Consider the following 25210-nt stretch of genomic DNA (forward strand, 5'->3'; position numbering starts at 1 on the left):
TTTATCTATATTTATTTATTTATTTTTGGCTGTGTTGGGTCTTCATTGCTGTAGATGGGCTTTCTCTAGTTGCAGCAAGTGGGGGGTACTCTTCGTTGTGGTGTGTGGGCTTACTGCGGTGGCTTCTCTTGTTAAGGAGCATGGGCTCTAGGCACATAGGCTTTGGTAGTTGTGGCATGCAGACTCTAGAGCACAGGCTCAGTAATTGTGGCACATGGGCTTAGTTGCTCTGCAGCATATGGGATCTTCCCAGACCAGGCTCGAACCCCTGTTCCCTGCATTGGCAAGCGGATTCTTTTTTTTTTTTTCTTTTGAATTTAAATAACTGTATTTATTTTTCATGTTCTGACAACTTATATATAATGTGCCATAACTGCATAAACATGTTTTAGAGGTAAGGTTTCTAAGTGGAAAAGAGCAAATTTTTATATTCAATAAAATCACATGCCTCCAGGTACAGCATCTTACTTCTACGTGTAGTTGTTCACTGTTTGGGAACTAGTTGCTTGCCTCTGTATGAAGTGATTTAATCAGACTTTCCAGAGTGGCTTCAATGCCCAGCACGCCCAGTAGGGTTCGGAAGCTGAGAGGAGCAGTTTCTATGACTCCGTTCTTGTCCAGTTCCAGGGCTTGCAGCGGCACTTTGTTGAGAAGATCCAGCTTTGGCAAAACCTTCCCTTCTTCATCTATTTGTATCCTCCAAACAATTACTGGTTCAAACCCTGGTCGACTGGGGCTCCTGATGCCCATGCAGCTGGACAAGGCCCTCTCTGAAAGGTGCACAGCCTCTGGGTACTTTTCCTTGAAACGTTTAAATGTGCGCTTACGATATTCACACCGTTCCACAAAGAAGTGTAGGCTTCGGAAAAACATAAACAGATCTCTTCTTTCTTCTGCTCTAGACACAAATTCACTTAATTCTGAATATTCGGTGGGTTCCATTATTATGCTGACGTCAGTAATAACAGAAGATAAACTCTCCTTATTCTGGATTTCCAGAAGCTGAAATTCAAGTTGAAACGTAATCATGTGGCAATTTCCTAATAATCTGTGTCTCTGCAGAACTTTCTTTATACTCTTTTCTGTCATCTCAGTGCTCATTAGGTCCTCTGTCTTCTTGGAGTAATGTCTTATACTGATGCCAGTAAGCGTACTTAGAAACTGAAGTTCTGATTCTAAATGTCCAAGATGACTTCTCAGATCTTTTGACAATTCCCATCCTTCAGAGTCTGCTTGGTATATTTCTTGAAATGATTTTTGAATTCGGGAGGTGTCTTCCCCGGGTGCCAGCGGCTCCACGCACGCCCGCCTCAAAGTGATCTCGGCTTCCAAAGCGCGAGCCTCAGCCAGCTGAGAATCCATAGGGCCGCGCTGATAGGAAGCTGCCTACGGCAAGTGGATTCTTACCACTGCGCCACCAGGGAAGGCTCCAATTGTGGAGTTTTGTTTTTTTTTTTTTCTTTCCTATAGATTCTTGCTGCTGCTGCTGCTGCTTTTTTCTTTTCTTTCTTTTTTTTTTTTGCTTCTTTCTTATTTAGAGAAGACTTTTTAATATTTCTTTTAGGTTACAAGTTTAGTATTGCCGTATTCTTTTAGTTTTTGCTTGTCCGTGAAATTCTTTGATTCTCCTTCTATTCTAATGATAATCTTGCTGTGTAGAGTATCCTAGGTTGCAGGTTTTTCCCTTTTAGGACTTTGAATTTATCTTGCCACTCCCTTCTGGCCTGCAGCATTTCTGTAGAGAAATCAGCAGATAGCCTTATGGGGGTTCCCTTATAAAATCAACTCTTTGTTTTTCTCTCGCTGCCTTTAGAATCCTCTCTTTATCTTTAACTTTTGCCATTTTAATTATAATCTCCCTCACTTTTGAAGGATAGTTTTGCCGGGTATAGTATTTGGGGTTGACAGGTTTCTTTTCTTTGAGCACTTTGTATTGGCCAACTGCCTTCTGGTCTCCAAAGTTTCTCATGAGAAATCTGCAAATAATCTAATTGCAGGTCCTGCGTATGTGATAATTTGCTTTTCTCTTACTGTTTTCAAAATGTTCTCTTTTTGTCTTCTGAAAGTTTGATTATAATGTTTTGATTTCGGTCTCTTTGAGTTCCTATTACTTGGAGTTTGGTGAGCTTGGATGTTTATGTTCATGTCTTTGATCAAATTTGGGAAGTTTTCAGACATTATTTCTTCATATATTCTTTGCTCACTCCCCTTTTTGTCCTCCAGACTCCCACAATGCTATGTTGGTCTACTTTTTGGTATCCTGTAGGCCTCATAGGCACTGGTCAGTTTTCTTCCATCTTTTTTCTTTCTGTTCCTCAGACTCACTAATTTCTATCAAGGTAACTGATTCTTCTGCTTGTTCAAATCTTCCTTTGAATCCTTTTAGTGAATTTTTCATTTCAGTTATTGTAGTTTTCAGCTCCAAAAAATTTTTTTTGGTTTCTTTCTAGGGTTTCTATCTGTTTATTGGTATTTCCATTTCGTTCTTACATCGTTTTCTGAGTTTTCCACATCTTCCTTTAGTTCAGTCTTTGTCTAATACATTTGACATGAGATCTTTTTCAGGGATAACTTATGTTGATTTTTTTTTTCCTTTGAATGGATCATAATTTCTTGTTTCTTTGTATGCCATGTGGTTTTGTTGTTGTTGTTGAAACAACATTTGCATCTGGACATTTAAATCTAATAATGTGGTAACTCTGGAAATCAGATTCTCTCCCTTTCCAAATATTTACTGTTTTTTGTTACTTTGTTGTTTTTGTTGTAAGCTGTTTCTCTTCCAAGGAGCATCCTGACATGTAAACTTAAGGTCTTTTCTAGGGTCTTTTCTAAACCTGTGCCTTTCTCTGAGCATGTGTATTTACTTTCTAATTGTCCCTGTATATGCAGTTAGTTTTGAATGTCCTTGTCTTTAATGTCTGGTTCCCAATAGAGGATAAAGAGAAAAATGGGGAGGGGGGGGAAGCAATCCAGTCTTTTAAGTCCCCTGGAAATCACTTCAGCAGAAATGGAGGGGCTTGCAACAGTAGGAGGAAGTACAAAGACCATGGATATCCCTTCTTTGTCTGCACCTCTGGGATCAGAGGAAGCAATCAGTGATTGGAGCACAGATCCCCAGTATTTGGAGGACAAGGGCCCTTTTTGCCCACCCTGGCTCCCACAAGCTGTGTGCAAGCTGCTCCTGGAACATGTGCACAGCTGCCTGTTATAGGGTAGATGTGGGGAATGGGTAGCTGCTGCTACTGTGCTAGGAGCTGGAGTTGACCAAAATTAACTACAATTTATGGTCCAAGGCTTCCCCTGGAAATTGCAAGCCTCCAGTAGACTCCTGAGTTCCAAAATAGTTACATCAGACAGATTCCACCAGTGCATTTGTGGTCTAGGTAGGGAAAGAGATTCCTGGTGCTTCCTACTCCACCATCTTCCCAGAATTCTCTCTCTTGAGTTAATTGTTTTCCATATAGTAGGAGGGAGGGGTCCAGTTTCATCCTTCTATGTTGTGTCCAGTTGTTCCATCACCATTTGTTGAAAATACTGTTCTTTCCCCATTGAATTGCCACGCCACTTTTGTCAAAAATCATCTGACCACATATGGGAGGGTTTATTTCTGGGCTCTTTCTTCTGTTTTGTTGGTCATTGTGTCTGTTTTTATGCCATTGCCAACAGTTTTGATTACTGTAGCTTTATAATAAGTTTTGAAGCCAGGAAGTGTGAGTCCTCCAACTTTGTTCTTTTTCAAGATTGTTTGGCTATTCTCGGTCTCTTGCATTTCCATGAATTTTAGGATGAGCTTGTCAATTTATGCAGTGTAGGCAGCTAGAATTTTGATAGCAGCCATATTAAATCTGTTGATCAATTTGTGTAGTATTGTCATCTTAACAATATTAAGTCTTCTGATCCATGAACACAGATGTCATCTAGGTCTTCTTTAATTTCTTTCAACAGTGTTTTGTAGTTTTCAGTATACAAATACTACATTTTTGTTAAATTTATTCCTAAGTATTTTCTTGTGTTTGATGCTATGGTCAGTGGGATTGTTCCTTTAATTTTATTTTCTGATTGCCCTTTGCTAACTTATAGGAAGATAACTTATTTTTATATGTTAATCTTGTATTCTGCAACCTTGAAACTCATTTACTAGCGCTAATAGTTTTTCTGTAGATTCTTTCAGATTTTCTGTGTACAAGATCGTATCATCTGCAAAAAGAGATAGTTTTCCTTCTTTCCAAATCTGGCTGCTTTTGTTTCTTTTTCTTTCCTAATTGCCCTGTCAAGAACTTCCAGTACAGTGTCAAGTAGACATGGTGAAAGCAGACATCTTTGTCTTGTTCCTGATCTTAGGAGAGAGCTTTCAGTCTTCCATCACTAAGTATTATGTTAGCTGTATTTTATAGATACTCGTTATCAGATTGATAGAATATCAGTACTTCTATTCTTTTTTAAAATATTTAAAATATTTAATTTTTGGTTGCACTGGGTCTTTGCTGCTGCAAGCAGGCTTTCTCTAGTTGCGGTGAGCGGGGGCTACTCTTCGTTGCCATGCACAGGCTTCTCATTTCAGTGGCTTCTCTCGTTGCAGAACACAGGCTCTAGGCACACGGGCTTCACTAGTTGTGGTGCACAGGCTCAGTAGCTCCTCAGCATGTGGGATCTTCCCAGACCAGGGCTCGAACCCGTGTCCCCTGCATTGGCAGGTGGATTCTTAACCACTGCACCACCAGGGAAGCCCAGTACTTCTGTTCTTATTTTCTTGAGTGTTTTTATCATGAAAGAGTGTTGAATTTTGTCAAATGCTTCCTCTGTACGTTGAGGTGATCATTTGGCTTTTGTCCTCTGTTCTTGGGTGTGTTACATTGTTTGATTCATATGCTGAACCAACCTTGCATTCCTGGGATAAATCCCACTTAGTCATAGTGTATGATTCTTTATATGCTCCTGGATTCATTTTGCTAGGGTTTTGTTGCAGATTGTTGCATCTATATTCATAAGGAATATTGATCTGTAGTTTTCTTGTAATGTCTGTCTGGTTTTGGTATCAGGTAATACTGGCCTCATAGAATGAATTGGGAAGTGTTGCTTCCTCCTCCTCCTCCTCTTCTCCTTCTTTTTCCTTTTTTTGTTTTTTTTTTTTGAAGTTCGAAAAGCATTGGTTCATGATATATACTTTTTGTGTGTGTGTGGTACGCGGGCCTCTCACTGTTGTGGCCTCTCCCGTTGCGGAGCACAGGCTCCAGACGCACAGGCCCAGCAGCCATGGCTCACGGGCCCAGCCACTCCGCGGCATGTGGGATCTTCCCGGACCGGGACACGAACCCGTGTCCCCTGCATCAGCAGGCGGACTCTCAACCACTGCGCCACCAGGGAAACCCCATGATATACTTTTATTCAAGGAAAAATATCTGCTCACTTCAGGTGCCCAAGTGACCATTCAGAACCTTGAACCTTGACTTTAGTGGGTGTTGATGAGCTTTTTCCGATTTTATCCCAGTGAGGATGGGAGGTTGCCAGACTCTTTCACAAGTATTAATCCCAGTAATTTCCAGTGTAATTCTGGTTGTTTGCCATCCTCAACAGTATTGTGAGAGCCTGTCTTCTGGAACCTGTCATCTTAAAGGAGTGCTTTATAGCTGGCTTTAGAGACAGTGAAAAAAATTCAAAGATGATCTCTAAGAAGTTATTTTGGTAGCTTTTTATTTTATTGATGCTGTGCAGAGCAGACCTGAAAATACCTTTCATTTTTTCTTGCTTTTCAACATTAGAAACAGCTATTTTAGCTATTTCTCAGGATCATTCTGTGGAAATATCTCACTGATTCCTTTGTCATCGAAAACTATACAATTTTATCACTCAAAGCCACAGTGAAAGCAAGAGGCATGGTCCTCAAACCACCACTGGGCATCTTTCTGAGCCCCCTTGTGATGCAGCCCTCTTCTCACCCACAGGTACCACGTACACAGACTTCTCGGCCGGAATCTCCAGGGATGACCAGCCCCTCCCCGCGCATCCAGATAATCTCCACTGATTCTGCGGTAGCCTCACCTCAGCGAATTCAGGTACCTGCACCAGTCCCACTTGGTTCCAGCTACCTGCCTGAGGGCAGACCTGCCTTCCCTGAATTGTTTCTGAAAACAAACCTGCCTAAGGGTTTCACTAAGGAGCTGTGCTTCTTAGGCATCAAGTATAGTACAATCTCATTTATTTTTTAAAAGATAAAAGAAGAAAGATTTTACATTTACTAAGCTGACTTACTTTTAATCTAAAAGTCTGAACTGTCACTTCAAACTATTGGAATGAAGTACCATTTATTACTTGTGTGCTTCAAAACTGAGAGGTAGTGTGTCTCAGTAGTTAAGAGTGTGGACCTCCACTTGAAGTCAAATCCAATGCCCCATTTTATAGCTTTTCTAGTGTCTCACTTTCTTCATTTAGAAAATGTACATAATAGTAGTACTTACCTCATAAGGTTATTAGGAAGAATCAGTGAATATTGCTTGTAAAATGCTTGAAATGGTGCTTGGCATATAATAACATTCAGTATGTACTAATTATCTATAATAACTATTATTGCTAGTATTGTTGTTATTGTTAACTAATTGATGATATTCACTTACGGGAAGTTTAGTCTTCCCAGGGCTCTGAACCTGCCTCTTTCCCACTGAACAAAGAGAAGGTACATGTATCATGATCAACAAGCAAGAAGAAGGGAAAATTATTGATGACACACATACATTAAAGATTCATATACACTACCAAACGTAAAATAAATAGCTAGTGGGAAGCAGCCGCATAGCACAGGGAGATCAGCTCGGTGCTTTGTGACCACCTAGAGGGGTGGGATAGGGAGGGTGGGAGGGAGACGCAAGAGGGAGGGGATATGGGAACATATGTATGTGTATAACTGATTCACTTTGTTATAAAGCAGAAACTAACACACCAATGTAAAACAATTATACTCCAATAAAGATGTAAAAAAAAAAGATTTATAGTTATCTCAAAAGGCCAAACCAAAGCACATGAACAGAAATGAATGGCAGAAAAAACTCTAGTTATGTAACGTAAGTTTGAGAGAATAGCAGGTGGACAGGTATTTGAGTGAATAAGTAAAAGATTGCTTTCATTTACAGTTTCTTTATTTTAAAACTCACTATAAGTGAGTAGTATGCTGTAATAACTAGATGACTTCCATAGTGTTCACCCATTCTTAAAAGTGATTTTATGGATTATTATAAACTAAGCATAGAAGAGTTCTAATAAGTAAAGTGAAATGAGTTGTTAAAAATTATATTTCCATCATGTCTGCATTACATAATATTTTATCATAAATACCAAAGTTCATACACTTCTTTTAACTTCACACCAAGTAGGAAACACATATCTGAATGTCTAGAAATTCAGAAGTAATTGGTCCAATGTTAATGAGATTTTACTGTTCCTCAGAATTAGAAACTTTATATAGCTAAGTTATTTTTTTCTCTTTTGCTTTGTTTTTATTTGCTGATTGTGACTTGAAAATGAGCCCTTTATAGTTTTATGTAGCAGGTGTTAGGATCCTGCCTACATAACTCTCCCAACTCTAACTAGGAACTAACTTTGTACATTTAACCATGGATGTTATATTATGGTTTCACAACCATCTGAGGGCAGATGAGAGCATAGAAAGTTCTTCCAGAAAACTCCATCAGTAGCTAGTTTGTGTTTCAAGAGAGGGTATACAGCCCCCTGTATTTGTATAAGAAGGATCTTTCTGTTTTCTTGAGGGGTATTCAGGCACCCCATTCCGTACACTGGGGCTGTTCCCATGCCCTGGTGCTTGGCCCATGGTTCCACCACTGTCCTGGCTAAAATGCAGTAAGTTTCTTGAGCAGCAGTCTTGTAGAATAGATCTTTGGTGTTGAGCTTTCAGTTTCTCTAGGGAAGATAACCCATTAGCATGAGTTTTATGTAAAGTAAGTATAGTTGAAAATCTTTTCATTGTGCACTGTCAATAAAATTAGACATACCTCGGGACTTCCCTGGCGGTCCAATGGTTAAGACTTCATGCTTCCACTGCAGGGGACACGAGTTCGATCCTTGGTTGGGGAACTAAGATCCCACATGCTGTGCTGTGGGGCAAAAAAAAAAAAAAGGGACCTACCTCAGTGCAACAGAACTGACTGTTTTTCAAGGTTTGGTTTTTTAAAGAAAGTTATTGGTCATAGGTTGGTTTCTGGGTTCTTGATGTTGGTGCTGATGGCTTTGATGAAGTTTTCATTTCTAGCCCTGACTTCAGTGATGGATCTCTGATCCCCTGAGGTGTGGGGAAAGAATACATTTTCTGATATTTTAATGAATAACAGTGCTCTGAACCCAAATAGTGGCTTGTGTGATAAGGTTGGGAGGGAAAGGTTATTCAGTAAGGATGGCAAGCTCTGCAACATTTAGTAGCTTTGGCTCTGAATGGAACAGATTTTAGGGCCAAATCTTCTTCCACTCAGCACTGTGATCCTGGGAAACGTTTCTATAACATCTATGATTGTAAAGTGACAGCAGTAATAGTACCTGTTTTATAGGATTGTAAAAGGATTAAGAGATACTGCCTATAAAGCTGTAGGAAGTAGACGTCGATAAATGTTAGCATCTGTGTTATAATTTTTTAATGTTTTATTTTCATATAAGTTCAAACTTAAGGAAAATAATACATATAAATCCTGTGTCCCCTTTACACGGATTCACCAGTTGTTTGCTGTAACATTCTGAATGTATGTATAATGTGTTTTTTCTGAATCATTTGAGAATAAAGTGGAGACATCATGCCTCTTTGCCATGGATACTTCAGCATGTATTTTCTCTTACATAATTACAATACAGTTATCAAAATCAATAAATTTAATATTGAAACATGCCATTATCTAGTCCATAGTCCATATTCTAAAATTTCATCAGTTTTCCCAATTAAATCCTTTATAACTATTTTTTCCCATTCCAGGATTTATTTTTATTGTTTTTAATAATGATAGCAAAAATTAAGGTGTCAGTCAACGCAGGCCCAACATATCTAGTTGTGCAGACCAACAGAGGGCTGATCTGATGATGGTCTTGTGTTCATCAGTATCATGTCATCCTAATGGCTGCAAAAGGGCTTTGGGGCCAAGTGCGAAGGGTGGTGGTCCTCAGAGCAGGAGAGGTAGCCTTGTGACTGGGGTTGAGAGCTGTTGTTTTTGGGGGTACAGAGGTCTAGGGCAGAAACTATGGGAGGAAGGAGATGGAGATAAGAAAAGCTGTAGGAGAACACCTGCTTGTCTGAAAATGAGGCTTAGTCGGAGCCATGCCATCACAAAATCTAGCTTCTCAGTAAATTTCATGGGTTTTCATCATATGTAGTCTTTTTAGGCCATTGGTTTTCAAACTGTGTTCTTTACTGTTTCCCAGATTACACAAACATTACGTTCAAATTTCATTTTTTAGTCCAGCTTTCAAAGCAATTAAAGTAGATTAAAAAAAATACACTTGAACATGTCACATACCAAATTTGACATGCTGGAGGTCACTGGTGCACTCACTTGTAATCTATGTTCATTTTCTTTGGGGCAGATCTTGGCTTAAACCTTCTTTTGCCATCTCCGTGGATTTTAAGGTTTTCCAGAGCTATTCCTCCACACTCCGCATTTCACATTTATGTTTTCGGGAGAGTGTAATTATACTCATTGTGTGACTGAAGGAAATGTTTAAATTTGAGCTTATAAAATACATTTATATAATACAGTGCTTTTTTATCTACTTTATTTTTTGAGGTTTCACATGTTACTAGAAAAGACTTCTGCTGTTTATATGTTTTTTAAAAGTTTGAAATCCTTATTACATTCCCCAGGGGACTGCATCTTGGGCTCTTGTAGCATCCTCCTTCCCTAGGTCTCTCTTCCACCAGCTCTTTATTTCTGCACATCCTTCTTGAGCAGCCAGTACCTGTTCTCTGTCCTTTCTCCATCCACAACCATCTGATATTTCCTTTCTTGCTCTAATATTCTAGTGGCCCCTCTCAGATACTCATAGGAGTTGTCTGTTTGTATGTGCTGACTGGGTAGTAGTTGCACACTGTAACAAAGTTACACCATACAGAGTAAAAGACAGGTCTCCCTCCCTCCCTCTTCGTGGAGTCACTTACGTCTCTCCCAAGAAAAGCCACTGTTACCATATTGCATATTCATTCTTCCAGAGGTGGGCTCTGCATCTACACCTGCAAGCATACATGTGAACAATACAGCATATTTTTACACTCCTGTCCACCTTCTGCCCACACTGCTCTGCACTTCACTCTCTTTTGGAGGTATTTCCCTGTGGTACAGATAAGCTGCCTCTTTCTCTTGCGTGGCGGTTTGATATCCCATTTTTTGGATGCTGCAATAAATAACCTTTACCTGCTTAATTTAGGACATGTGAGAGTATTTCTGTAGGATCAGTTCCTCAAAGTAGGATTGCTGGAAGAGTGTGTCATGTGTAGTTTTTTTTTGTTTGTTTTATTGTTTTTTAAGAAGGAATGTTATCTTCTATTTAGTTAGTTAGTTTTGGCTGTGTTGGGTCTTCGTTGTTGCATGGGCCCCCTCTAGCCGCAGCGAGCAGGGGCCACTCCTCACCGCGGTGTGCAGGCCTCTCATTGCGGTGGCCTCTTGTTGCGGAGTACGGGCTCTAGGCGCGCCAGCTCAGTAGTTGTGGTGCACGGGCTTAGTTGCTTTGTGGCATGTGGGATCTTCCTGAACCAGGGCTCGAGCTTGTGTCCCCTGCATTGGCAGGCAGATTCTTAACCACTGCGCCACCAGGGAATCCCCTTAAAGGTCTTTTGGCCATTCACTTGGAAGTGATGATGTGCTGGGACTCGTGTCCAGCCTGTGGCTCTCTGGTCTTGCATTCACTGGGCCCTCAGCCTGCAACCCACTCTGTCACAGCTCTGCACGGCTTCCTCTCTTGCCTCATTTGGGTCTTTGTCCACTGTCACTCCCTCAGAGAGGTCTTTCCTCTTGAAGCTGCTCCCCTGCCTCCTTCCCCATGTCGTGTTTTGTCCATTACCCTGCTTTTTTGTTTCCTCTGTGGCACTTGGGCGCTGACTGAACTCTTCATGGCAGGGTGCACAGTCTGTCTTTCCTCTAGCAGCCGAGCTCCCCGCCGTGTTCACACTTGCATCTCTAGTACCGAGAATAGTGCCGGTCACCTAGTGGGTGCCCAGTAAACACGTGTTAAGTAATTGACTCTTTCCTTGCTTGTGTCATTTTCTTTTGAACCTACCAGCATCGTTGGATTTTCTGTATTGGACTGTTGGCAAAGCTGTAGGACTCTGTGTGAGTTTGCTGTCTGAACCTTGGGATGCCATGACCCAAAGCAGTTCTATCAAGAGGCGTTGCAGATTCCAGACATGTCCATAAATGTTCTGTAGGGAGCTGGGGTCCAACCAGAGACACAGTATGTCTCCCTTTCCCAAGGCCCAGCGCACGCACCCCAAGAGTCCTGTCTGCAGTGAGGGCCTGCTGGGGTCCTCAGAGAAAAGGTGGCCCCATGCTCCAAGTTGGGCACTTGGTCTGGAAGAGAGACAGGAACAGGATAGAACAGCTTCAAAGAACTTCACGAGCAGGAATAAGAGAAGTTGCTCTTACGTAGCAGCTATCTTAATTGTGACTGATGCACTTAGGCAGGGATGCAGGGAAGAGGTGAGCTATGGCAGTGGGCCTCATGACTGGTGGCCGTCCCTGGAGAAATGAGGATCAGGGCTTCTCCGGAGTCAGCGCCCACTGCCTCCAGGGCTTCCACAGTCTTTTATTCACATCGTCTCTCCATGTGCCAGGCCCTGTGCTGGCCCTGGGGATGCAGCCCTGAAACAGGTGTTATCTCTATGCTTAGAGACCTCAGAGTCAAGAGGTGGGAGAAGTTGGATGTGTGTCAGCAAGGGGCTCCCTGCATTCTGTCACTCCAAGGCAGGATTATTTATAGGACCTTCCCTTCAGAAATAGCCCTTTAAAGCAGCCATTCTCAGGTTTTGGGGTTTCAAAAAGTTAGGGTAGGGAATTCCCTGGCGGTCCAGTGGTTAGGGCTCCACGCTTCCACTGCAGTGGGCCTGGATTCAGTCCCTGGTCAGGGTACTAAGATCCCGCATGCCGTGCAGTGTGGCCCCCCCAAAAAAATAAGTTCGGGTTGCCCACATTTCTTATTATGCCTAGGACAAGGATTTTTTTTTCTTTTTTAGTTAAACCTATCATCTACTATTTATTACTGTCTTCATTTCATAACAGAAAGGGCCTTTCTTTGTCCAGTTTTATTGAACTGTAATTGATATGCAGCACTAAGTTTCAGGTGTAGAACATAATAACTTGATTTACATATATTGTGAAATGATTGCCACAAGTTTAGTTAACATTCACCATCTCATATACATGTAGAAAAAATAAAAAGGAAAAAAGTGTTTTTTTCATCGTGATGAGAACTCTAAGGATTTACTCTCCAGACAACTTCAAGTTGACCACCTTCATACAGTTTCCCTTCCCTCCACTTCCAAAGGGCATTTTAATTCTAAAAGTAGGAGGGATGATATCATCCTAGAATAAAATGAGCTGTATGAAAACCAGTTTCTGAAAAGCTCCCTGTTGTTTTCTCTTTCCCATTTCACCGGCACTGGTGAAACTGTCCTGGACCAGCACTGACTCCGGGCCGGCGTTGGCAGCCACTGCACATGCTCCGTGAGAGCAGCCTCCGTGTTGTGTCTTGTAGATTGTGACAGACCAGCAGACAGGACAGAAGATCCAGATAGTCACCGCAGTGGACGCCTCCGGATCCCCCAAGCAGCAGTTCATCCTGACCAGCCCAGATGGAGCTGGAACTGGGAAGGTGATCCTGGCTTCCCCGGAGACCTCCAGTGCCAAGCAGCTCATATTCACCACCTCGGACAACCTCGTCCCTGGCAGGATCCAAGTAAGACCTGTTGACAGGTGTTTGTTTCAGCACTTCTGCTACTGCACTTGTTCTTGACTCTTACCTCTACCATGGAGGCCAAATCCATCTCTAGTAGGTCCTTTGGGGACCTCAAACATGGTGGGTTGCTGCCTCGGCTAAAGTAAAAAAACAGCAAATGAGTGGCAAGGCCCAGAAGGCAGCCGCTGCAGTGCTCAGATGGAATGGAATTTGAGCCAGCAAATCAGCGGCCCCACAGGAGACTGACCTGAGCAGTTGGCATGAGCCACTGGAGAATTGTTCTCAACCAAGGCCACGTGGTGGCAGCCCTTGGCCTGTGATGCTTTAGGGGCACTACCAAGGGCTGACCACAGTCAGATAAGGACCGACTTGTTCTAACTCTTACTTCGGACTGGCCCAGCTCTTTATTCTGATCTTGTTCCTGCTGCCTGTGGGCCCCTCCGTTCTGCACTGGTTCTCCCTCCTCTGGCAGGCGGGATGGGCTTGGGGCAGGTACAGGAAGGAGGAGAGCAAGGGCTGGAAGAAGAGCAGGGTTATTGGGAAGCATTGAACTTCCAGTTCCAACACTCAGAGAAGCAGGGACTCAAGGCCAGTGTCCCATGGTGGCCAAGCATGGAGCATGTTTAGTCCAGGTCAGGGTGCAATCCATGGTCTTGTTTGGTTCTGGTTTTTAAGTTTTTTAAAAATCTGTGGTAACATATAAAATTTACTATCTTAATAGTTTTTAGGTGTCCAGTTCAGGGGCATTAAGGACATGCACACTGTTGTGCAGCCATCACCACCACCCATCCCCAGAACTCTTTATCAACCATCACCACCACCCATCCCCAGAACTCTTCATCAGCCATCACCACCACCCATCCCCAGAACTCTTCATCAGCCATCACCACCACCCATCCCCAGAACTCTTCATCAGCCATCACCACCACCCATCCCCAGAACTCTTCATCAGCCATCACCACCACCCATCCCCAGACCTCTTCATCAGCCATCACCACCACCCATCCCCAGAACTCTTCATCAGCCATCACCACCACCCATCCCCAGAACTCTTCATCAGCCATCACCACCACCCATCCCCAGAACTCTTCATCAGCCATCACCACCACCCATCCCCAGAACTCTTCATCTTCCCAAACTGAAACTCTGTCCCCTCTGAACAACTCCCGTTCCCCACCCCTCAGTCCCTGGCTACCACTATTCCACTTCCTATGGGTCTGACTACTCTAGGGACCTCACATAAGTTGAATCCTGTAATATTTGTCCTTTTGTGACTGGCTAATTTCACTGAGCAGAATGTCCTCAAGGTTCATCTGTGTTTTGTCTTATTATGTGTCAGAATTTCCTTCATTTTAAAGGCTGAATAATATTCCACTGTATGTATAGACCACGATTGGTTTTTCCATTCATCTGTCAGTGGACACTTGGGTTGCTTCGACCTTTACTGTGAATAATGCTGCTAAGAATCCACGTGTTTTGCAGGGAGATTTCTACTATGGAGAAAATTCAGGAAGGAAAGGGGTTTTTTTCCTTCCACTGAAGCTGGGTTCAGGACACCAATATGTTCAGCTTCCAGAGCTGTACTTCTGAGACACCTCATAATGCCATTAGTAAATACTTCTTCATCCTTCCTTTCCTAGTGTACATCTGATCCTCTGGAATCAGAGTTCCTCCCTGCTTGCTTCGACTCCTTGTTTTTGAAAGGATGGCTGGTGATTCTGTTGTATGTCTTATAAGAGGTCATTGCACATAATGATTTCTGTATATATTCTCACTGTACATAAATCATTTTAAGGCTTATTGTTAGTACATGATTTAATAACAGCTATTTTTCACTTTTTCATGTTGAAGCCAGTTACATTACTCTTCCAAGTGAGCAGCACTGTGGGTCACCTAGAAAGTCACCTACAAATGAAGGAGAAATAACAGGTTTCAGAGGCCACCTATCCTAGTCCCTCCACTCCCAGCTGCCTCACGAGAGAGCTAGTTATTTAGTCAATAAAGCTTAATTATTTTTCTGCCAAGTAAACCTCTCTGTGTACTTTCAAGCTGTTTCATGAGAATAGAGAAGCAACCAAGAAGACCTTGAGTATCTTCATGTTGGAGCATCCGCCGTGAGTCCCCACACGGCCCCTAGTCCTAGGTGGTTGGGGTGGCCAGATAGGAGGGTAGGTCCCTGAAAACCAGTGTCTGACCCTGGACAAGCCCACTGCCACCCACCACCACTGAAGGGGCTTGGTCCAGATGAGCGGCCATGCCATTCCTGGTGGCAGATTCAGTTGTCACGTGGCATTTTCCCAGTTCTGCCCAGAGTTCTTAGAAACCCGAGATTAGGAATTCACAGTTGAACATTACTTTGCTTAGTGCTTTGTTTTTTCATCAGCACTCTGCTTATTTCCTGATTCTTCTTAGATCGTCACGGACTCTGCTTCTGTGGAGCGTCTTCTGGGGAAGGCCGACGTCCAGCGGCCCCAGGTGGTAGAGTACTGTGTGGTGTGTGGCGACAAAGCCTCAGGTGAGTAACCAAAGGCCATGCTGGGTGCACATCAGGGCCAACATCATGCACCAAATCTGGGGCGGGGGAGGCTTGTAGGTTTCAAAACATGAACTCCACTCTTCTTATTGGGGTGGTGATGTAAATAAGCAAATCAGTTTGTCAGATTATAAGAATCAAAAGGAGAAATCAAGAAACTATTTCTGTGATTTGTAAATCTTGGTTGGGTGTCAATTATTTTTGTACTAGTAAGAAAGAAATTGGGACTTCCCTGGTGGTCCAGTAGTTAAGACTCCACGCTTCTACTGCAGGGGGTGAGGGTTCAGTCCCTGGTTGGGGAACCAAGATCCCACATGCCATGCACCCGCCCCCTCCCCCCCAAAAAAGAGCAATCATTTAATTAGTCTGGTTAATATCTGCTCAGTTCTTTGCTGTTTCACAAGATGTGTTTGTTGTCTATCCCTCCCTCGTCCTAACTGTAGCTGCCTCTGTCATGCCCTCACTATAACCCAGTGTGATAAACAGGAGGGGGCATGTGATTCTGGCTGGAGTCCCAGGGTCAGGAAAGGCCTGAAGTCACATTGGTGACCTTGATGGTTGAGTGTGTGCTGTCAGGTAAAGCAGAAGGGTGTTCCAGCTGGCGGGACCAGGGCCTGGAGAGTTTAACATCCATACCCACCATGTCTCTGGGGAAGCACTCCTGGGCTTCCATGGTTAGGAGGTGGGTACAAGGAGACTAAAGAAGATGTCTGGCCCAAAAGCTCAGACTTCAGCCTGCTAACAGTGGGAGCCATAGAGGGTAAGTGATGCTAGGGACACTGACCTGAGTCCTGAGATGACCACTTGGTTCTACTTTATTCTTTGGTCACTACATTCATAGGAACTTTGGATACTTTGTGGTCATGGTTTAAAAAAAAAAAAAAAAGGAGCCAAGCCTCTTAAGAGGAAGACAACCCCAGGCAAGCACCAACTGAAGGCCGGAAGCTCCAGCCCCGCCCGCTCATGCCTCAGGTGCTGTGCTCTCTCGCCCCTTCTCTGAAGCCCTCATCTGCCCCATAGGCAGGGGCCAGCGCTGCCTCTGTCCTCATCACCCTTTTGTTCAGATCTCTGGGCACTGGATGTGTTCTTTTCTAGTTGCTTCCTTACAGGCCTGTCTTCCCCTCCAGAATGTGCTCTTTTTTTAAGAGCAGGAACCATGTCTGACCCCTTCATCTCTATATCCCCATCTTGTTGCTCAGCAAGGAGAGACATTCTGCAAACTTTCAAACAAGTGAATGAAGCATGAGCATAGCAGAGGCCACAGAATCTGCTTGGCTTTCCCTTCTGGGCTGAAAGCTCATGACAGGCTTGCAGTGCCATTGTCTCCAGATATTAGAGATCACTCTAAGGCCTAGAGAACCCAAGGAAATCCACTGCAAGGAAGGAAAAATGATGTCCACAGAGTCATTTCAGCATGACTCTTCTTAAAGGCACACAGTTGAGACCCTCTAAGTGCAGAGTTGGAGAACGGCTCCATGCGCCAAAGCTTAGGGCCATGGGTTGCTCTGCAGCCGCCGTCCACAATGACCTTGTGAACTCAGACCCTGCAGTGTAGTTACGACCCTGGGTTACATGAGACCAAACCAGGAGAGCATACGCGAGGGCGGTCCCAGCTGGGAACGTGAGGAAGGGTAAACTCATGTGCGGCTCTTTTTATTTTTATTTTTTATTTATTTATTTTTTTTGCGGTACGCGGGCCTCTCACTGTTGTCCTCTCCCGTTGCGGAGCACAGGCTCCGGACGCGCAGGCTCAGCGGCCATGGCTCTCGGGCCCAGCCGCTCCGCGGCTGTGGGAATGTGGGATCTTCCCGTACGGGGACACGAACCCGCGTCCCCTGCATCGGCAGGCGGACTCTCAACCACTGCGCCACCAGGGAAGCCCGCGGCTCTTTTTAATGTGGGAGGGAATTAGAACTTAGAGACCCCCCAAAGTAAATAAGCTTAGAAAAAAGAACTGGCGGCCTTCCTTTGGCCTGGGCTCCCCACCCCGGATCAGTCTGGGGCCCAGGACGTGATGCACACAGAGGGAGTAAATGCAGGATGAGACCCTTTGGGCCAACAAAACACGAGCTTGTGTTTGCCCTTTGACACTCTTGACGGGACAGGGGAGCTGAGGGCCTTCACCAGGCAGGTCTGCAGAGCCGTGCCCGGTGAGTACAACAGACGGTGCAGCCCAGCCATCATCCGCGAGCTACTGCTGTGCACTCGGAGCATTGAGGTCATGCCATTTACCAGCGGCCGCATAACCTGTCTGAGCTTCCGTTTGTCCATCATGACCTCACAGGGCTACTTTAAAGATGGTAGAAAAATGTGAAGGCCCTGGGTGCCGTGCTCAGTGCTCAGACCTGTGGTTGGCCCGTGGCTGCTGGCATCTGACCCTGCACACCAGTCCCCGATAGACTTACCTTTCTCTTTCAGGCCGTCACTATGGGGCTGTCAGTTGTGAAGGTTGCAAAGGTTTCTTCAAAAGGAGCGTAAGGAAAAATTTGACCTACAGCTGCCGGAGCAATCAAGACTGCATCATCAATAAACACCACCGAAACCGCTGTCAGTTTTGCCGGCTGAAAAAATGCTTAGAGATGGGCATGAAGATGGAATGTGAGTAACTATTAAAAAACCACGTGAGTTAATAAGGAGGGGTTATTAATAAAGTGAGGTTTCCATGCCTGGCCAACAGTATCTGTTGAGGCTTCATTTTGGTTCACCTTCAGGGTCAGCTCAGTGATGCGGCGCTGATACCACTAGGGTTGGTTGGTTTCCACAGTGGAAACCTAGTCCAGATAATTTGGGAGGCAGCATGTGGAGTGGGATCAACACAGGCTTTGGGGTAAAGCTGATACCACGTCAGCTCCAGCCCTGCCCCCAGGAGCCGGGAGGCCTTGGGAAGTCATGTGGCCTCTGAGCCACAGGTCCCCATCCATGAAATAGCACCCTTGCCTTCCTTACATGATGCGTCTGGGGTCCTCTTTTCTTTCTTCTGCAAAGGTCTGTTTTCTTCATTTGTTTCTGGCATGTTTTCTTGCTCTGGTACCAGATGATGAAGGAAGAGGTCACTGGTGTCACGTAAAATTGAGCCCCACTGACAGCAGAAGCTGTCCAGCTCGAGTTGGGCATTAGGATGCTTCCTTTTCCACGTGGGGCATGGGCAGCTCTCTGTTAAGGGCCCACCTGAGGGGGTGTTTCTCCTCCTGGAGAGAGTCCTGTGAGCAGCAGGAAGTGACAGAATGATACCCACACAAACGCCACTCAGTCCTTTCTCGGCCATGGCACCCGCCATCTTGAGCTCCTTTAGATTTGACAACACTTGGGCTTTGAGCCTTTCTCTCCTTTGGCTGCGAAGTCCACTGTGGAAGTTGAGCCAGGCGTGTCTAGCACCGAGCTTATCCTTACAGCAGTGGGCTTAGTCAAGAGGACTCCTACCTCTCCCGTGAAGGATGTGGTTTTTAAACATGGGTATTTCTGTTGTGATTTAAGCTGTGCAGAGTGAACGGAAGCCCTTTGATGTGCAGCGGGAGAAACCAAGCAATTGTGCTGCTTCAACGGAGAAAATCTATATCCGGAAGGACCTGAGAAGTCCTCTGATAGCCACACCAACATTTGTGGCAGATAAAGATGGAGCAAGGTCAGTCCCTGTGTTGACAAAGGGCGACACTGTAATCAGCCTTTGGAGCTGATTAGGGGAAGCACAGATATTCCTTGGAAAGGGGGCTTATGTGGCTCCCCACCTGAGGGCCACAGCCTTGAGTCTTATCTTGCCTTATCCCACCCTTTTTGGAGCCACTCTAGTCACACCTCTGTCCAGGCCTGAGGATGGTTGATTTAGGATGGGGTCAGAATTTCTCCTATCCCAGGTGCTGGGATTATGTGCTGTAGTTCAGGCATCATTCTTGCAGGAAAACAGTTGTTCCATGATTCAGGATTGGGGCTTTTTTGCAGTAGAGATAAAAGGCCTAAGATCCAGGTGTGGTGTAGATGGTGCCACAAGTCAAATTATATGTTTTTTTTTAATGTAATCTATCAAAGGAACAGAAAGAGGGAAACAAGAAATCCAAAATGTATCATGGCAAGCGCTAGAGTTGGGAATGCCCTGGTGATACTCTGAGATCAGGTTAGCATTACTGGCACAGCAGTGGACGTGGAAGCCCAGGGGGATGTGCGGTCTGTGTCATCCTGTCTCAGGCTGCAGACCCGGCTCTGCACATCTCATTGTAGAGAGAAGGGGGTTGGTGAGTCACTCAGTGGCTGAGTCTAGTTAGCTTTTCTATTGCTCAGCCTTGCAGATGTGGACGGGACAGGTAAACGCAGCCTGATCACACTGTGCATTAAATGTTGGAAGCTACTCTGGGTTTCTTTATGTCTTAAATAGACAAACAGGTCTTCTTGATCCAGGGATGCTTGTGAACATCCAGCAGCCTTTGATACGTGAGGATGGTACGGTTCTCCTGGCCACAGATTCCAAGGTGATGTTCTCTCCTCATGCCTTCTCCACTTTTATGTCTCAGTGCAGGCCGCTTCTCTGAATGTGTGCACTCACCACCTTCTTGGCCTTCAGACTACGTTGAGGCCATGGCCTTCTGCATCTCCATTTACTTCTGATACAGCCATGCTGTGATTTGTTTCAGGGATGCCAATGGCTTTTTGGCAACTCAGAGCTGGCTGGTTATGGTCACTTAACATGTCAGGGTCTAGAGTTCAATTTGGTGAAAATTCTGTGGTTCACTTCTAAGATTTTCCCCCCTAGGGATGCACATTGGCAAACTACGGGCAGGAAGAGCTCCTTATCCTAAGATAGCCTTTTGCAGGAGTCCCTGGTTCCTTTTTATTAGATGACCTGCAGGTCCCTAGTTCCTTTTTATTAGATGACCTGCAGGAAGAAGTCCAGCCAGGATTCTGGCAGCTCCAACCCGGACAGAGCAAGTCAGCTACAGGGAATCCAACTTGCAGACAGAGATGTTTGTCACCCCAAGAAAGACAGCTGGCTGCCTCCCGTGGAGATACCTGAGGAGAGGCAGTTTTATCCAGGCAAGGGAGCCCATCGCTTCTCTCACCTTATTGTCCCTGATGTAACTCGAGCAACGATGAAGCGGCGGCAGCCCCCCTGAGCCCCAAAGTCTCTGCTCTGGAAGGAGCAACTTAGAACAGCGCTGGCGTTGCTGCCACCCTCAGAGCCAGAGCTGGGCCTGCAGGCTCCCCTGTTGTCTGCTCTCATGCGCATGTGGCGCGTTAAGGAACGTCCTCTTCTGGGAAAGGAAAGGCAAAAATGAGAGCCGATGGACAGCTGCCCTCCACCCATCGGTCCCTGGCTGGGCTTTGAGCCTGTTGTCCTCGGGCGGTGGTGACGAATCATGCCTGGCTCGTTGCCTTAACCCGGCAGACGTGCAGGACAGTGACTGACCACCTGGTGGGGTGGACACACCATAAACCTGAAAGTAAGGCCTGAGTACCCTGAACTCCTGATGGCAGGGGGTTGCGCAGCCCCTGTCCCGTGTGCCACCCACACAGAGGCTGGTACAGAGCCGGCCACCCTGTGCCCTCCCATCCCCACCCCAGCACCCACCAGGCAGGGGTGTTGGGAAACCTGAGTAAGTTAATTTGGTAAAGCACGCAGCGCCCAATCCGTAAACGCTAACTGCTAGGACTTGTTGTGGTCGCTGCATCCAGAAGGAGCACAAAGCTGTGCGGTGGTGAGTGAAGTGTAGTGAAGACAGCAGCTGCGGGTCATAGCCAGGCCCTACCCGCCACTCTTCCAGGACGTGGAAGTGACAGGACCCACCCCAGAAGCTTGTCATGAATAATAGAACATAGCAGAACCCCTTAAAGGTAGCTATTTTCAGAAGCTGATTTTTAAACTTTTTACTATGAAACAATTATACATTCAAAATCATTTACTTTGAATAAATACAAAGATACCACAGTGCTGCATGCTCCCTTCGCCCAGCCTCTCCCGGAGGCCGTGTCTTGCATAGCCATAGCACAGGATCAGGACCAGGGCAGGATGTGGGGACGGGGCTGGGTATCGTTCTTTTTCTTTTTTTCACCCTTCAACTTTTTCCCTTCAACATATGTATCATGACGACCTACATCTTTCACCAGCTGCATGATATTCTGCTGTGTGGTGGTTCTGTGATTTATTAACCACATCTCTGTTTATGATCTTTTCTACTGATTCTAGTTTTTCATTTTTATAATCAAGATACAGCAGACAGGGCTTCCCTGGTGGCGCAGTGGTTGAGAGTCCACCTGCCGATGCAGGGGACACAGGTTCGTGCCCTGGTCTGGGAGGATCCCACATGCCGCGGAGCGGCTGGGCCCGTGAGCCATGGCTGCAGAGCCTGTGCGTCTGGAGCCTGTGCTCCACAGCGGGAGAGGCCACAACAGTGAGAGGCCCGTGTACCGCAAAAAAAAAAAAAAAATACAGCAGACATGTTTGTATACGTATCTTGGTTTGTTTGTTTGTTTGAGTATATCTTTGGCTTTCTTTTTTTTTTTTTTAGTTGAGATGTAATTCCCATACCAAAAAATTTACCCTTTTAGTGTACAATTCAGTGGTTTTCAGTATATTCACAAGATTGTTACAACCATCCCCACTATCTAATTCCACTCTCTAATTCCAGAGCATTTTCATGACCCCAAAAAGAAACCCTGAACCCATTAAGCAGTCACTGCCCCTTCTTCCCACTCCCAACCCCTGCCAGCCACTCACTTTCTGACTATGGTTTTGTCAATTCTGGACATTTCATATAAGGGGAATCATACAATATGTAGCCTTTTGTGACTGGCTTCTCTCTTATCATAATGTTTTCAAGGTTCATCCATGTTGTGGCCTGTATCAGTACTTCATTCCTTTTTATTGCCAAATAATCTGCCATTGAGTAGCTATATCATGTGTTATTTATCCATTCGTCAGCTGATGAGCATTTGAGTTGTTTCTACTTTTTCCCTATTAGGAATAATGCTGCTGTGAACATTGTGTACAAGGTTTTTTGTTCACTTTTTTTTTTTCTTGGTGGTACGGTGGCCTCTCATTGTTGTGGCCTCTCCCGTTGCAGAGCACAGGCTCCGGACGCGCAGGCTCAGCGGCCATGGCTCACGGGCCCAGCCGCTCCACGGCATGTGGGATCTTCCCAGACCAGGGCATGAACCCGTGTCCCCTGCATCAGCAGGTGGACTCGCAACCACTGCGCCACCAGGGAAGCCCTGCGCATATGTTTTAATTTCTCTTACATATGTACCTGGGAATGGAATTGCTGTTGTCATATAACAACTCTACGTTTAAACTTTTGAAGAATCGCCACACTGTTTTCCATAGCGCCTGCACCATTTTACTTTCCTTCCAGCAGCATATGAGAGTTCCAATTTTTCCACATCCTTGTCAACACTTGTTGTTATCTGTCTTTTTCACTGTGACCATCCTAGTAGGTATAAAGTGATATCTCACTGTGGTTTTTATTTGCATTTTTAACTAGCTTATTTGTCTTTTTCTTATTAAGCTGTAAGAGTTCTTTAGATATTCTGGCTACTAAACCATTATCAGATGTATAATTTGCAAAAATTTCCTCCCATTCTCTGGGTTGTGTTTTGTGTGTGGGGAGAGAGAGATTGTCTTTTTACTTTCTTGATAATGTCTTTTGAAGCACAAAAGTTTAAATTTTGGTGACATCCAGCTTATCTGTTTTTGTTCTGTCATTTTATCGCATGTGTATGTTTGTGTAACTACCATCACAATCAAGATACAGAACTGTTTCATCACCAAAAAGCTCTTCCTCTCACTGCCCCATCATATCCATACCCCCATAGAAGCTGTTTTTAAAGCAACATTAAACCTTCATTGCCCTGAGAGTCTTGTATGTGTGTTCATCTTTAATATTATTATTTTCTGATTAACAGGCTGAAACAAGCCAGGGAGCCCTGGGCACACTGGCAAATGTAGTAACTTCCCTTGCCAACCTAAGTGAATCCCTTAACAATGGTGACACTTCAGAAATGCAGCCAGAGGACCAGTCTGCAAGTGAGATTACTCGGTATGAACCCATGAGGGTGGAGGCCCCTCCTGACATACACACAGGTGCGGTGTTGTGAGGGTGGGTGGCAGCATTTTGACACCCACCCTGTATTTAATCAACGATTTCAAAATTGTCCCAGTGCCCCTGCATGTCTCTCTTCTTTCAAATTTCAACTATGGGAATGTGGACCCATTTTATTACACAATATAAAACAGTCTAAAACCTCTTTTCATTCCAGATAATAAACTAACTTGAGTAACTCAGTGGAAGCAGGGGAAGAGATGTTACTTGTACTGGTCACTGCTTACGGTGCCCAAACATCAGCGGTGCATCCCCTTTCCCACTCCTGTCTATCTTATGTATCTTTTTTTCCAAGTACTGAGTTTAGAGCTTAAATCGATTCATCAGGGTAGACAGAGATTAGCTGTTAGATGGCACCAGCTGGTCCAGACACCTGTGCCCGCTGCCAAGGGTGTGTTCTCTTTGCAGCTGGGCCACTAGGTTTGCTCCTTTCCTATTGGACCGGCCACTCCTGCCCCTCTTGCCAGGCCAGGCAGGTGCATGGCCGGGGCCACTCAGGTGCACCAGTACTCATGTTCACTTGTGGTCTGGTAGAAAATTAAAATCTGGATCCAATGGAAAGAGGATGGGATTTGAGTTAGGTCGAATTCTGGTTCTACCACTTACTAGTTGGGTGGTCTTGGAAAATTTAGCTTTCACATCTGTAAGATGGAGAGAATTCTACCTTGGAGAGTAGTTGTAAAAAACAGAAATTATGTGTGAAAATAAATATCTAGCTTAGCACCCAAGGCACCATGGAGACAGCATGTGGAAGCCGCTGCCCCTCTCAGCAAGTCACAGTTAATTATCTTTTCCCCAGTGTGTTGTTCCCTAAATTACATGTCAGCTAGAGCTCTTCTCATAGAAGCTGTGGACTCACAACGCTTGCTACATTTTTGCTCACAGGGCTTTTGACACCTTAGCTAAAGCACTTAACACCACAGACAGCTCCTCGCCTCCAAGCCTGGCGGACGGGATAGACGGCAGTGGAGGAGGGAGCATCCACGTCATCAGCAGAGACCAGTCCACACCCATCATTGAGGTCGAAGGCCCCCTCCTTTCAGACACTCACGTCACATTTAAGGTGAGTGTGTGTAGCGGGGAGAGGAGCTCTGTGCCCAGGCTGGTCTCAGTTAAAAAAATCAAACCTTGAAGTGAGCTCATTTTTCATACGGTTGTGTTTGATCAGGATCTTGTGTTCCAGAACAGTGTTCCCATTATGAAGCATTTTCACTGTCTTGCTCACTTGGCTGTTTGGCTTTGCTGGTAACCCTGAAGCAGGCGTGGCCACCTGTCACTGCCAAGACAGGCTGATGCAGGCGGCTCTGCCATCCACCTTCGCATGATGACCTGGCTTCAGCATAGGCTCAGGCAGGCCCTGTGTCTGTTCCAGCAGGCTTTCCCAGCCATTGGGCCTGACCGTCTTGCCCTCTAGAGCCACAGAAAGTAGATCTCAGATATACTTGAAGACTGGTCAGGTCCTCACGGTCTTCCCTGCACTCACCTCCCCGGCCTCACTTCTCCAGGACACTGCCAGGCTCCCTGAGCCCCTGGTCTCTAGGTCTGCAGATTGAGTCTTCAGTTCCCCTCGTATTCTCCACTAGAGAGATCTGGCCAATCACTTAGGAAGACTGAATCCCTGCCCATAGTTGTCCAAGGGTGCCAAGAACACAGGTCACCAGTG

The 25210-nt window shown here is 45.1% G+C and overlaps 2 protein-coding genes across 4 annotated transcripts in view; one reads left to right on the forward strand and one right to left on the reverse strand.

The window, feature by feature from the left end:
* NR2C2 (nuclear receptor subfamily 2 group C member 2) overlaps positions 1–25210 on the forward strand; it is a gene marked incomplete at its 5' end in the record, with an annotated part of 64544 nt that overhangs the window by 31848 nt on the left and 7486 nt on the right. The window contains 9 exons of one of the 3 annotated variants that reach the window (XM_079712934.1): positions 5943–6053; positions 12730–12930; positions 14980–15045; positions 15343–15445; positions 17882–18061; positions 18938–19085; positions 19830–19923; positions 23351–23484; positions 24433–24610. In XM_079712934.1, coding sequence (XP_079569060.1) covers positions 5943–6053; positions 12730–12930; positions 14980–15045; positions 15343–15445; positions 17882–18061; positions 18938–19085; positions 19830–19923; positions 23351–23484; positions 24433–24610 — 1215 coding nt within the window. Of the gene's footprint in view, positions 1–5942; positions 6054–6631; positions 6671–12729; positions 12931–14979; positions 15046–15342; positions 15446–17881; positions 18062–18937; positions 19086–19829; positions 19924–23350; positions 23485–24432; positions 24611–25210 lie in introns of those variants that run through there. The other 2 variants (XM_079712936.1, XM_079712935.1) reach the window with 2 other exon arrangements.
* LOC307059812 (centromere protein P-like) lies at positions 499–1362 on the reverse strand (the record flags this gene model as incomplete). Its single annotated transcript, XM_079714049.1, has 1 exon — positions 499–1362. One exon carries the CDS (start codon positions 1360–1362, stop codon positions 499–501), a length of 864 nt encoding a protein of 287 aa, XP_079570175.1.

This window comes from Hyperoodon ampullatus (genome assembly GCF_949752795.1).
Source record: "Hyperoodon ampullatus genome assembly, chromosome: 10".
Classification (NCBI taxonomy): domain Eukaryota; kingdom Metazoa; phylum Chordata; class Mammalia; order Artiodactyla; family Ziphiidae; genus Hyperoodon; species Hyperoodon ampullatus.